Here is a 14,867-nt window from a genome sequence, read left to right as displayed (position 1 = left end):
ACCCTGTCAACTGCTGAGAGAAAGGTCCAGTAAGCTCCCAATGTACAACATAAAGGAAAGGAGAAATAAGAAAAGCAATTACTTTTTAAATACCAACTCTAGCTTTCAGCTCTCCACATGACACAGCCATTTATCCTTTAAGGCTCAGCCAAAGTCACCTTTTTGTGGCTTTTACCAGCATTCTCAAGCAGCACTAACGGCTCCCTTGCTTGGTGCTCCAATAGCACTTTCCCCATATGTCTCTTGTGACAATTATCACTAAGTTATAGTTGAATTCTGCCTAGAGCCAGACTCTGAGCCCATCAGTCATGGGGGTTCAAAAGGAAGAAGTGGCTTACTTGATGAGATGAGGCACACACTCGATGTTGGCTGTTTTTGAGGTGAAAGGTGAGGCTACAGATGCCTCCTGCTCTGACAAGGAAATACCCGCATGAGCCATTTTCAAAGCCTGGAATGACAAATCCGTGTTACACCCATGACTCCTCAGGCCAGGCTTTAACCACTTAAACACCATGAGGCTATTCTTAACATTATAGAGTTTATAACTTTGCACCCTTCCACCCCTAGATTTCTGATTATGTTGTCCCTTCCCCTGGGATATCCTTTCTCCCCTGATCTACTAACTCACCAACTAAAGAGATGCCAATTAAACAATGATTCAGAGGAAGAAGAATGGAGTGTGTGTGTGTGTGTGTGTGTGTGTGTGTGTGTGTGTCTCTGTATTGGTTGTGGAATATAGACATCCTATATAATAAAAGGCTAATATGCAAATTTTCCCCTTGACCAGGAGTTTGACTGGGAGTTCAACTGGGACTTCGACCAGGGGGTGGGGCGTGCCGGCCAACTGCCCATGCCAGCCCGGCCCAATTGGCCTTGATTGGGGCAGGTTGGCCGGACCCATCCATGCACGAATTTGTGCACCGGGCCCCTAGTAATAAGTAAATAGGAGTAGTCATTCAATAAATCTATTTAAAAAATGACAGCATTTGGATAGACATTTATTATCACAGTTCTTACACTTAACAGGTCATCTTGATGATCAATAGGAAAATAAATCCAAACACCACCATTCCCTAGGCTTCCTGACCCAGCCAACCAGCTAACTGCTGGAATAAAATATGGGGCATACAGCATCTTCCCTGGACACAGGAACTAGATCACACTCATCAATGACTCATACCAGTACATGTGTTGCCTCATTGAAATGAAGACTAATTCATTTCTCATCAAGACTGAAAACTGTTCACAGAAACAGACTCAGAGACACAGAGAAAAAACTGATGGTTGCCAAGATGGGAGGAGGGCTGGAGAGCTAGGTGAAAAAGGTAAAGGGATTAAGATGTACAAATTGGTAGCTACAAAATAGTCATGGGGATGTAAAGTACAGCATAGAGAATATAATCAATAATATTGCAATAACTAGGTATGGTGTCATATAGGTACTAGAATTATTAGAATTATTAGGGGGATCACTTAGTAAATTATATAAATGTCTAATCACTGGGTTGTGCACCTGAAACTAACCTGAAAATAATATTGAATGCCAACTCAGTTTTAAAAATAAGAAAAGAAATATTGTATTTCTAAGAGTAATTATAAACATATCAAATGAAAATACTTAAAAAAAAAAGACTGAGCCCTGGCCAGGTGGCTCAGTTGATTGGAGTGTCCTCTCATACAACAAAAAGTTTGGTTCCTGGTCAAGGCACTTAACTAGGATGTGGGTTCAATCTCTGGTCAGGGAACATGGAGGAGCCAACTGGTCAATGTTTCTCTCGTCAATGTTTATTTCTCTCTCTCTCCCTTCCCTTCTCTCTAAAAATCAATAAACATATCCTTGGGTGAGGATAATAATAGTAACAATAATAATTTTTAGAAGACTAGAACTTTTCAGAAAGTGCACAGAGCAGTGACCAATAAGGAGGCCAAAAAGCCCTTGATCCTACAAGAATGTGTGGGCATAAAGTAAGATTGTGTATTTCTGCTGCCTCGTAGAACTACAAAGTACCTGGATACTATAACCGGTACATACTAAATTCATGGTCAACAAATATTAAAATATTTCCTTCTTCCTCTCTGCTCTCTTAGTATTTTGCATCTCTATCAAATAATTTAGTACCATCTCCTTTATGTTAGGGTTATTTTTATGCATGATTCTTTCCCCCACCAGACAATGAACTCTTTAGGGGCAGACGCTATATCCCTTTTAGCACTTGATTTCTTTGTTTTGTTCTAAACTCCCCATAATTAATGAGACTAGGCACTCATTTTAAATTTTGAGGAGTGGATTAAATACTAGTTTCTCATGAAATATAAGGCAGGAAAATTCATAATAGTTCTCTAATTATGAACATGGTTTTACACAGAACTTTGAAGAAAATACTTAAGAGAGAAGTAAAAGAAATACCCAGATCTTAAGTATCTAATAGGCTTTGAAAATACAAAGCAATCCTCTTCATTTCTTGTCCCACACATTAGCTACTAAAATATTTTCTTGTGTGCATAAGTCTTCAAAGTAGAGTATTACTTCAACCATATCTTTAAAACTAATATTATAAAACATGTACTGCCTTCTATTGTGTATAAGAAGTAATCTGCTGAGAATCATTAAATTTAGGTTTTGTTATTGTGTGTAACAACTAAATAGTTTGTTCTGAAAACACACAGAAATTGTTAAATATTTTGCTTATCTTGGTTCAGTCATCAATTTATATGAAGACTGAAGCCATTAAATCAAGAGAAGGATGAGACTTGGATGGGCTGCAACAGAAGAATTGGGAAAGATTACTAAGAGCAAAGATGTGTTATTGGAGACCAAGGTTAAGATCATCCATATCCTCATATGCCCAGTTACCATGTTCAGATACAAAAGTTGGGCAGTGAACAGGGCTGATAAGAAAAAAGTGGATTCATTTGAAATATGGGGTTGGAGGAGAGCTCTACAGATACCCTGGACTGCCTGAGAGATGAACAAATGGAGCACATTAAGCCTGAAACATTGCTGAAGGCAAATATGACAAAACCGAAGCTGTCCCATTTCAGGCACATCGTGAGAAGGCAAGGCTCTTTGGAAAAGACAATAATGTTGGGGAAAATAGAAAGCAGCAGGGAGAGAGGAAGACAAATATGAGATGGATTGACCCCATAAGAACAGCCCTAAGCATGACTGCACAGGAGCTGAGCAGGGCTACCGAGGACAGGACATTATAGACATCACATATTCATAGGGTCACCCAGAGTCAGAGCTGACTCAACAGCAGGAAACACACACGATTTCATTGAGTGTAAAAATTTGGAGGTAAAGTCAACTTTGAAAAATTAACCCTGAAATAGAAGTTTGGCAGAGAGGATGAGGATGAGAGCAGCAGGATGAGAAAAGAGCAGCAGGATGAGAAAATAATGCAATTTGCACATAATTCAAAATCTTTAATCATTAGTTTCAAACTTTTCCTCCACTGAGGATTTACCAACTGTGTGACTTCGGGTAAAAAAAGAATTCACTTCCCTGGACTCATTTTCTTATTGATAACATGAGAGATTTAAAACAGCTAGTCTTGTAATGTCCCTCTCAGTCTTAAATCGGGAAATCACAAATAATCAAGTGATTGTGGCAGAAGGGTGAAGAGACAGACCCCAGGGGACTGTGTGGTTTTAAGGGGGGTATTAGTAAACTGCCTGCATTAGCATAAGTAGTTTATACTCACCCCACAGTCATTGGCTCCATCTCCACACATGCCCACATAATAACTGCAGGGGAAAGTAAGAAAAATTAATAACAATGCTTCACTTGAATAATTTCTATCAGAGGTAACTCAAATGTGATGTGTGTCTGTTAGAGATAGAGGAAGAGAGAGAAAGTCCTGAAGACATGTGGAATCAGGCTTCAGGAAAATAAGAAAAATAGTTCCAGAGGAATGAGGCTATTGTATTAATTAAATTGTTTCCATCAACCATATGGAAGTGGTAGTGATATTGCAGGGATGTCTACAAAGATCATCACATACTTCAAAAGAAGCCCTGCTTTATTATAATCACCAAGGTGAAGTTTAAGGGTGCATAGTCATAATCATAGCACTTGCCACAGAACTTCATGCATAGGTCATGACCTAATCCATCCATGTTTTGGTTGCTAACTGCTGCTGAGAGTTTGGAGTGAGAGCAGCAGGATGAGAAACATTTGGGAAATAGTTTAACAGATATAACTGGAGCTAGATACACATACTCTTGAAGCATCTTGGAGTGAAAATGAAATAATATGCTCCCATTATACCACCTTGGTGTGCAAACACAATGATATAAAATAAAAGAGTAAATATTAAAGCTGTTGCTAAAGAAAAAGGAATTTCTGATTCAAGACATACTCTGTCTTCTATTATAAATAAACTAGAGACTTGGTGCACGAATTCCTGCACCAGTGGGGTCTCTCGGCCTGGCCTGCAGGATAGGGCTGAAACTGGCTCTATGATGCACACTGACCACCAGGGGGCAGACGCTCAACACAGGAGCTGCTGTGATGCACACTTGCCATTTACAGAGAAACAGCAGTGCAGACCTGGCCAACAAAGCAACACTTGGCTTCCCCCAAGTGGGACACAGGCCCCGCCACCACCCCAGAGCAACAGCCCACCAAATTGCAGCTACCGCTGCCAAGACCCCATGGCCAGCCTGTAAACAGGTCACTGTGGGCTCCAGGTAATGACTTCATCTAACAAAACCTGGCTTCTTCTCCCTATTGACTAGCCTCCCTGGAATTTCTTCAGCCCAGGAACACGACTTGCTTTATAGCCAGGTGGAAACATCTTACACTTTAACCAAATGTCTATGAAGCATTTTCCTGTGCCTCATTTCATTTGATCCTCACCGAAGTCCTGGAGTAGGTACATAGGAGAGTTGGCAGAATTCTATTTTATTTTCATTAGCCAGAAAACAGAGATTTAGAAAGCTTAGAAACTTGACCTGACTGAAAAGAAGTAAGAAATGGTGGACCTTGAAAATGACTTCAGGTTTTCTCACTGTGCAGAATATAGTCAAACACTGCTGCAGTTAAATATTTTGCCCTTTGTTCTCCCTGTGTGATCTACAATAATAATCTCCTTCGTGTTAATATTTACTGCTGTGTTGCTGACAATTACCTGAAAGAGAAATTGGGATGCTTCACTGGGCTGGAAAAAGTTTAGCTAAGTCAGAAAGCAGGTCTAATTAAGCAAGTTTATTCTATATCTATAAAAGGCAAGTTGACTTTCGCATGTGCGATACATATAAAGCTCTTGCTGGCATCAATTGCATGCGTGTGTTTCTATCTGTCATTGTCGATTGTGAATTTGGTTGACACTTCTATGATAGAGAAAGGGCGAATAGCAATATTAAAAGATTTCTTCGCATTAATTTCCTTTCAATGTGCACGAATTCGAGCATTGGGCCACTAGTATTATATAATGGCCATGTAAGTGAAATAATCATTTTAGACACTGGTTACTAACCCAGACTCAAGGCATTATGGGAGCTAATGAGCAGTTTTTGAAACTCCCCCAAGAATGTGGGCAACAAAAAATAATAGTAAAAGGCAGTCTCCTGATTTTACTATTAAAATATTTAAATATTTTAATAATATTAAATTTAATATTTTAATATTAAGTATTTTAATATTAAGTATTTTAATATTAAAATATTTAAACTATTTAAATATTTATCAGTATTTATTTAAAGTTTCACTATTCTCTATTCCTTTTCACTTTTCAGAAATCCATAGCCCAGAAATTGTAACATTCCCAGGAAGTAATAGTTAGGTTTGGACTCAAGAAGAACCATTTCATTCTGATGTGACATGGTCATCCTTATTTTTAATAAATAAGAAAGGACTTTCTTTTCTTTTTTCTTTTGGCCTCTACACCCACTCCCTGCCAGGGCCAGATACAGTGAGGAGAATATCTTTCACCTCTTTCAAGGAATATCTGAAATCATTCATGTATCTTCTAATGAACCCACCTCAAATAATTCCAGGTGAGAACTCATATACTTCCTCATTTTTTTCCCAATATGAGCTATATAGAAGCCCTTCCTTTTGTATTCTCTATATCCAAGCAGGTAATCTTCCTCTAAGATATGCCTTGTGGGCCACAGAACAAATGTTCTCTGAGACAGCGAGCTTCTGAAATGTCCCTCAGGGATCCCCACCTCCTGGTACTTGGGGTATTGGGTAATGCTCTTCCTTGAGTGTGGCTAGACCTAGTGAGTTGCTTCAAATGAAGGGAATATAGTGAAAATTATGGGATGTCATTTCTGAGATAGAGATATAAAAAATGTTGATCTCTCTCTCTCTCTCTCTCTCTCTTTCTTCTTCCTTGCTCACTCTTATGGAAGTCAGTGGCCACATTGTGAGCTTCCTTGTAAAATGATTAATGTAGCAAGGAACTGAGGGTGGCATTTGTCCAACAGCCAATGAAAACAGAGACTCAGCCCAACCAGCCTCAAGGAACTGAATCCTACCAACAACATGTGAGTTAGGCTGGTGGCAGATCCTTCTCCCTTAAGTGCTGAAATGTCTGCAGTTCTGATGGTCACCTGATTAGAGCCTTGTGAGAGACCTGGAGCCAGACAGAGCATCATCTAAGCACACGTGGATGCCTGATCCACAGAACTTCAAAATAATAAATAGCATCATTCTAAGTTTTGGTGTAATTTGTTACACAGTAGATAATGAATACACTATCCTTTCATGCAATAACACCTACTTTAATTTCTGAAATTCTTCAACAAGGCTTGATTTTTGCCCAGGAGACATTCTTGCAAAAATGGTTCCATTCACCAGAATCTAAAGAGAAAAACAACTTTTGCAGTAAGCTTAGAAAGAAGAACACTTCCACATAAAAGGACAGCCCTGAAAAATCATTTCTGGCCACTGTTTGAATATAGCATTGGGTCGTGGTCATTAGACTAAATGTCAGGAAAGGGAATAAGGGGATTTAATGCTTTAATATGTAACTTTCATTCTCAGTCCTCCATCACAACTCTATTAATTCTTTCCAGGCCATTTTTCCCAGATGGGTTAACCTCTAATTAATAATAATAACTAAGAAGCAGCAGAGCATATGGGATAAGAGTGCTTAAGGAAATACAGGGTCTTTGTGTGTTTTTTCTGAACTCTGTCTCCACACTTGTAGCATAGACAGAGAAAGGAGCAATAAATCTAGAGTTGAGAAATAAGCTTCTATTCTCAGCTCTGTCCCAATTAGCTGCACAAACCATCAACAAGCAACTTAACCTCTCTGAGTCTCAGCTTTCCCATTTCCACAATGAGGAATTGGACTGAGAGCTTTCTGGAGGCCTTTGGGGACTAGATTCTATGGTCCTGGACTGGGAAGATGACAGAATTTCAAGACATGGAGAACAGATGGCTGCTGCCCTGGGCTTGTGTGCCACTTATCTCCTTCACACTGACAGCACAGCCCTGCACAGCACTATTTTAAAATAGACACACACACAGGACAAGATAACAAATGATTTTGAAAATAAACCATGGGCTTGTGTTTTCTTCTGTTGTAATCCAAGAATCCAGACAGGAAGAGGAATAGAGCTCATCATGACATGAGTTGGTAGCTTTCAGAGAGAAGCTGACCCACAAAATAGGAATGTGTCTGGAACTATCCAGAGGGTCTCCTTGCTGGGGAAGGAGAGAGGAGGGAAGCTGGGATTGGACTGGCCACGGGGCGACAGGCTATACCAGAACTCAAAACACCAAGAGGAGGTCATGAGCATGTGCAGGACTGGGTGGATGTGGGCAGGGCCAGGAAACTTCGGTGCCCCTTTGGGGACCTTTATTCTCTAGCCCTGAGACAATCTCAGTGATGTCACCTTCACTACTCTATTCCCCTTTTATGCCTCACTAATTTGAGGAGGAAAACAAAACACTTCATTTTTCCAGTACTCACTTTTGGAAGCAAGCTGTTGAAATGCTGAAATAGCACTTGGTATGATTTCCCACTCATTGCAAAGTGATAACAGTTCCCTTGTTCTTCAGGAAGCACTGAACTGTTTCCAATGTTAATGTAGGTTTCCTAAAATCAAAAGGCATCATTTCCATGTGAGCTCTTAAAGGATCCCTCTGTTTTCCTATGTTTTCTGGAAGGAAGTATATTCATGTTTCATAACCATGTGAGGCTTGGCAAACACTTAATGTATAATTTGCCCACGGAACTTATACTTCTATGGTGAAAACCCTCAGAATGTCTCCCAAAATAATATATGAACATGAAATACTTTGACAACATGATGCTCTGGATCCTATCCTGGGAGATAATATGTGTGATGTCATTTTACCTAGGAAATCATTCTGAGGTACTAGTCAGTGATTCCAAGAAGAACAGGAAGATTCTTCTCTCCTCTTCCTTCTTCCCATCTTGCAACCTTTTATTTCTTTAGATAACTTATGATTCACTCCTTCAAAAATAATTTTACACTCTACACTGTAAAATTCTTCTTTTAGCTCCTGACCTCTCCCCACCAAGGAAGGTGCCCGGATCTTCCACACCGGATGTTCCACTGCAAAAGCACTACTCCTTTTCTGAAAGCCTTTCCCCCTGTCTTTCACCTGTCAATGTCCCCCACCCCGCACTGTGTTCCAGTCCCACAAGAGAGCATCTGATGAATGCACATGCACACCTCATGCCAATAGGTGATAATGGTTTTTCATGTGACATTTCTCAGAGGGCCTTACATTTACGTAGGTCTCTAACATTCAAATAGTATAAAAGGTGAGAAAATTCTATTCATTAGAGGTATCTATCTTAGGGAAGGCATTGTACTTGGAAGAAAAAACATTTGATGTGCCAAATTGGAAGGCAAAGTGCATCCTCTTACAACCCCCATTGTGAACCAGCCAACAGAAAGCCATGCTCTGAAGCATACCGCTCGAGGCAAGGACAGGACTCCTTCTGCTTTTACTAGATTGTGGGGAGAGAAAGTGTGGTGATGGGGAGCCAGGGAGAGGAGGAAAACCCGAGGCTGTGATGTGACTTCTTCCAGCAATGACCAAAACAAATGGGTAGCGTGAGTGGACTGTTTGTTAAAAATTAGTGAGGACCTGAGTATCGTCACACAGTGAAACTGAGGCAATATAAATTGATGTAGAACTCTGCTGGAAGCATAGAGGAAGCTGTCATCTTCCACAGCCCATGCAATGGGGTCATCTTCACACAGCAGGGGCAGGACCACTCTGTACAGTGGTGCAATTTGTCTACCGAACAAGGGCCTTCTCTACGCTTAACAATCCAAAAGGCTGGTCAGCCTAGAAGAAGAGAGCATCCTTGTAATTTATCACCTTGGGGCTGAATTTACACAAAGAAAGGTGGTGCATTTAGTGATGGGATGGCAGGCTGCAACCATTTCCTTCACATGAAAAAGCTGTTCTGTCGCAGGTACACAGGGACCTTACTCTCGAGAGAAGCCAACACCTGCCACCTACATGTCACAGGTACAGAACAACCTAAATGCCCATGATTTGGGTGGAATCAAACAGACCCAAATTTGATATGCTGCTCTGAAACTTGCTACTTGTATGTCTTGGACAAGCTTACCTCCCTAGGCCTCAGTTTTCTCTGTTGTAAAATGAATAGTTTACTCAATTGTAGGGTAACTGTGAGTATTCAATGGGAATTATGGGTGTAAATCAGTGATTCTCAACCATGACTGAACATTGGAAACACCAGAAGGAAGGGCTGATGCCAGCTCCCAGGCCAGAGGTTCTGATTTAATCAGTAGAGCCTTGGCACTGGCCGCTTAATCATCCTCCAGGTTATGTCTACATCTAGCTGGTGCTGAGAAGTGCTGGTGGAAATGCTAAATGCTTTGCAAACTGTAAAGCTCTGGACAGATGTGAGGATTATTACTGTGGTAACTTGTGATGCCAAGAGAAGGCTGCCCAGGGCCAGCACTGTATCTATCAGCTCAGGCCACGGAGGGGCCTTTTAACATTTGCTCACATTCTTCCCAGGTCCATTCTCTTGGTTTTCAACCAGCTGCCAGGTCACAGAAGCAGGAACAAACTCTTCTGGTTCATTGGCCTCAACGAGGATCACTTGGTTCCCTTGAGGAATCATTTCGGAGTTTTTTGCAACAGTAATGGCTGTTTGCAGATTGTCACCTAGATGACAAAGAAAGTCAATTTGCTTTATGTATAAACCTCACAGCAATCAGAATTGAGCTCCTCCTCTCCTGAGTATCCATACTACTTTGTTGGTGTTCTTTGTCAGCATTTATTGCTTTCCGCCTTATTTTATCATCATTTATCTTCCACTCTGCCTCAGTCTGTCTGCCCCTAGTGGTCAACTTCTGTCTGCATTTCCTTCCCACCATAGTTAACATTCTGGTATCCTGAATGTTGCATATTTCCAAAAAATGCACAATGAATAAATAAGTGGTGGTCAATTTATGACTAATCCCAGGAGACTGACAGCTCTTAGAGGTGGGGTAACATGGTCCAATCTGATAGCATAAAACCATCCTTGGGATCTGGATTCCAGTTAAGCAGAGAAAAGAACACTTAGCGCTGGGCCATGCTTCAATTTGATCATCAGGTGCCACGCCTATCACCACTGCCTTAAAGGACAGTCCAGCCGAGTCTCACACCCTTTACAAGGTGGTCTATTGGGGTTATTGATGAAAACACATTCTTGTGTTTAAGCATTTACTGTGAATCCCTTAGCAGTACACTGATTTTGGGTAGAAAGAGTAGGCATTAGACGAAGAAAAGAAGATATAGTAATTGCCTCCAAAACTCACGGTGGTGTTGGGGGAGCTACACATGTTTTCAGGTAACTGTACTACGGGGTGACAAACTTGACAGCAAAGCATCTTTCTTTCTGCCTCAGTCATATGAACTCAGCTCACACAGTATTTTTCTTATGCCCAGAAGACATTCAGCTTATCAGGCCTCCAGACACACATACCGGTAATCATCACAGTCCTGATGCAGGCCTCTCTCAGTTCCTTCAAGACGGGTTTGGTTTCCTTTTTCAAGCGATTCGCCATTATAAGAAGTCCCAGAAATGTTAACTCTGACTCCACCTTCTCTCTATGGATTCAGGAGAAAGTGAATATTAAGGCTTATTTATATAGCCTCAAGAGTTGGATTTATTTCTTGTTTTTAAAATTTCTAAGTTTTATCAATGTACTACATGCTCATCTATATATATATATAAAAGGCTAATATGCAGAGTGTCCCCACGGGAGTTCGACTGGTAGACTGGGAGTTCAATCGCTTGCTATGATGTGCGCTGACCACCAGGGGGTGGCACAGAACAAAGGCAGGCCCCAGCCAGCAGCCAGCAGCTGAGGAAGGAAGGTCCCAGCTGGCAGCCAGAAGACCCCGATCAACCCTGATCGCTGGCCAGGCCTAGAGACCCTACCCATGCACAAATTTCGTGCACCAGGCTTCTAGTGTTTAATAATTCAAAAAGAACCCAAAAAACTTATAATGAAAACCAAAAGACCATGTTTTCACACTGCCCTTCTACTTCTCAGAGGCAGCAACCACTTTTATATATTATAGCTGCCTTTAGTTTTCAACTCCATTTTTTAAAATAATGTGATTATCTTCCAACTCTTCTGGGTTTTAAACATATTGTTAATCATTTATATTTTTCATTTCCAAGACCTTTTTTTGAACTTAAAGTAATTTCAATTTATTACACATGTGTTAAGACATACTGCATACAGGATACTATAGTAATAGTTGCTATTATTCATTTCAACTTCTATTTGTTACCTGATACATGATATTAGCCAAGGATTTGAATAGTTTTCAGAATTTGAAATTGGAGGCTTGAAAATATAATTCAAAGTTGGATAAGAACACTTCTATCTGGAGTAGAATTTAAGTTGTTATATCCTTCCTTCAAAAGTCCATTCACTAAATGACTATTTGATTTTAGAGCTTGTATTAGGCACTTTGGTGAATACTCAGATAAACAAATATAAATCCTGTCTTAGTGATCTCAGAAAATATTATAAAAGAAAAGGTACCTTAATATAGAACTTGTTGAAGTCCCATCATTTAACTTCATGAATTTCCATTATAAATTGGATTACTACTTTCTCATTAACTACAACTAAAAGGAAGATCCAAAAATTTTCTCACTGATTAATTCTGGTTTTCATCCCTACTTTATATCTCTTCTCCTTGTTCACCATTTCAGGCACTCTGGACTTTTGTGACTCTATAACATTTCTAGCAAAGTCCTGTATAAGGACCCTTGTGTCCACTATTTCTGTTGCCTGCAAAGCTTTTCCTCTGGATAGCTGTATGCCTTGCTCCCTCACTTTACTCAAATCTCTGTCCAAAGCTTGCCTCCTCAGAGGACTTCCTTGATTACCCCATGGGAAAGGGTGTCCCCTGTCATTTTTAAAAAATACTCTCAACCTGCTTTATTTTTCCCTTCTGTGCATTTTTTACTACTTGACAATATTGTATAGGTCTATTTTGTATACATATATATTATCTATCTATCTGTCTATAGACATATATTTTTTATATTTTTATATTGCTTATGTATATTTTATTATCTATTTTCCCCAATTAGGATTTAAGCTCATGAGGGCAAGGATTTTATTCTATTCACTTCTGAATCCTCAGTGCCTCAAAGAGCATTTCACACAGTCAAGCTCAATAGAACATTGCTAAACCAATAAAAGGGGACATCTTGATCAAATATTTTTCTGTTTTATAGCTTGTGTTTTCTTTTCTAAGTCATCTCATAAAACTCTTCTATTTCCTTTTCTGATGGCAGTTTTTTTAAGAAGTTTTTTATTTTCTAATTGGAAAACTTAACTAAATATGATTTGATTCTAAAAAATATCAAAAACCCTATCCCTTTATCCTCTTTGAAAATAGTAACTAAATTCCAAGAAGCATACTAGACTCCTGAAATTCTCTTAGAAATCTGAGATGGCTAGAAATCTAGCACATTTTATCCTTATTTTTTTATTTTGGTATGTTTAGAATAAAGTCTATCTCAGTAGCAGCTCTTAAATAAGAACATCACAGCTGTCTTTGTCTGTGGCAGCTGGGTGGTGGCTGCATTCCATGTCAAGCTACATAAATCTTCCTTTCACACGTGATCTTAATGTTCGTTATTAAAATTTGTGTCTTGAAAAATTATACAATCCTGTGTGTGATGGGTCTTTATGCTTGCTCAAGAATAACTAACACCTTGAATGTTAAACCTGAGAGTGCCATTCAGACATTGCAAAATGAGCTTTGTGGTTCTATTTAGAAGATTAAAATGTCATGGCTGAAAGGCTCCTTAGGGACCATACAATCCTGCATTTTACAGATAGGAGAAGTTGACACTGTAAGAAAGGGGCAATGATTACTGATTACATTACAGTAGATAGACTTACGTTGTAAATACTAATGTTGAACCAAGAATATTCGTATCTTTTGTAGGGGAGCTAATTTTACATAAAAGTATATATCAGCCACACAAAACCAAAGATAAGTGATACATAGATGATTCATTATTCAACTTTTCACAGTATTTCTCTACTTCTTTGTCATAGGAAATTCAAAAACAGCCTTTAAAAATTGAGAAACATTTAAAAAGATCTTCAGATTATCCTCTAATGAGGACAATTCATCCCTGTAATGTAATTAAGGATACTGAATTATATTTCATACTAGGGTCCCTTGGCCTGGCGGGCAATCGGGCCGATGGGGGGGGGGGGGTAGGGAGGACTGCGGGAGGTTGACTGTGGGACTGCACTGACCACCAGGGGGCAGCTCCTGCATTGAGTGCCTGCCCCCTGGTGGTCACTGCGGCATCATAGTGACCAGTCGACCCGTTGTTTGGTCGACCGGTTGTAAAGGTCACTTAGGCTTTTATATATATAGACTAGAGGCCCGGTGCATGAAATTCGTGCACTGGGGGTGGGGTTCCCTCAGCCCAGCTTGCCCCTCTCACAGTCCGGGAGCCCTCAGTGGATGTCCTACTGACAGCCACAGTCTGGCAGCAGAGGCTCGGAGCAGGCATCGTGTGTGTGTGTGTGTGTGTGTGTGTGTGTGTGTGTGTGTGTCTGCTGGGGGCCTGCCCCAAAGCCACACCATGGAGGCTTGGAGCAGGCACCCCTCTGTGTTGATCTCTCAGGCTCCTGGCCTCCACTGAGTGTTTTTCTCTCCCTTGAGCTGTGGCCAAGGTGGGGTGTTGCCTGCAGGTTGCACTTTCCTGCTCATGGATCACCGGATCACTGCAGAGACCGGGGGTAGGCCCTGCTGGGTGCTGCCTGTGGGGAAGTTTTCTGCTTTGGGATCCCAGGAGCAGGCCCACCTGGGGGCCACCCGCCCTCAGCACTTGCCTGCTCTGGGATCACCATGGGGTCCCAGCTGGCAGCAGAGCTTAGGCGGCACACAGGGGTCCCGGCTGGGGTCAGGGCTCAAGCGGTGTGGGGCTTAGGCCGGCACACGGGGGTCCCGGCTGGGGCGGGGCTTAGGTGACGCGATCACACCGCCGAAGCCCGGCCGCCCAGTAATGCACACAGGGCCCGGATGGCATCTGGCACTGGCCAGCCCTGCCTGCAGTATGCAAATTAGCCGCCATCTTTGATGGCGGTTAATTTGCATATGGTGCTGATTAGCCAATGGGAAGCGTAGCGAAGGTATGGTCAATTACCCTTTTTGTCTTTTATTAGATAGGATAAGAAATGCAGTTTGCATTCACTACCTCTTCAGATCTGAGGCTGGTATATTATTGGGTCCTGAAAGAACCTAAGTCTAAAGGATTCTGGAGGACTTTCAAGGTGCCAACTGTCTCTTTCCCTCAACTCTTTTGTATGTAGTCTTCCCAAATAGTGTTGGTCATTTTTGGTGGGATGATGGA

General features: G+C 41.0%; 1 protein-coding gene across 8 annotated transcripts in view; it reads right to left on the bottom strand.

The window, feature by feature from the left end:
- The window catches only part of ATP13A5 (ATPase 13A5), a 103,542-nt gene that overhangs the window by 29,073 nt on the left and 59,602 nt on the right, over positions 1-14,867 (bottom strand). For 7 of the 8 annotated variants that reach the window (XR_002828211.1, XR_002828213.1, XR_002828216.1 and 4 more), the window contains 6 exons: positions 10,944-11,068; positions 9,978-10,138; positions 7,929-8,054; positions 6,732-6,811; positions 3,705-3,747; positions 339-448 (listed from right to left, as the gene is read on the bottom strand). Coding sequence is in view for 2 of the 8 variants with exons in the window: in XM_006084915.3 (XP_006084977.1) it covers positions 339-448; positions 3,705-3,747; positions 6,732-6,811; positions 7,929-8,054; positions 9,978-10,138; positions 10,944-11,068 (645 nt within the window). In the remaining 6 variants the exon portion in view is untranslated. The remainder of the gene's footprint in view (positions 1-338; positions 449-3,704; positions 3,748-6,731; positions 6,812-7,928; positions 8,055-9,977; positions 10,139-10,943; positions 11,069-14,867) is intronic. The other variant, XR_002828215.1, reaches the window with a different exon arrangement.

The sequence above is a fragment of the Myotis lucifugus genome, unplaced genomic scaffold (genome assembly GCF_000147115.1).
Source record: "Myotis lucifugus unplaced genomic scaffold, Myoluc2.0 scaffold_14, whole genome shotgun sequence".
NCBI lineage: Eukaryota > Metazoa > Chordata > Mammalia > Chiroptera > Vespertilionidae > Myotis > Myotis lucifugus.
Note: the sequence above shows the minus strand (reverse complement) of the source record. Positions and strands in the feature narration are given on the sequence as shown.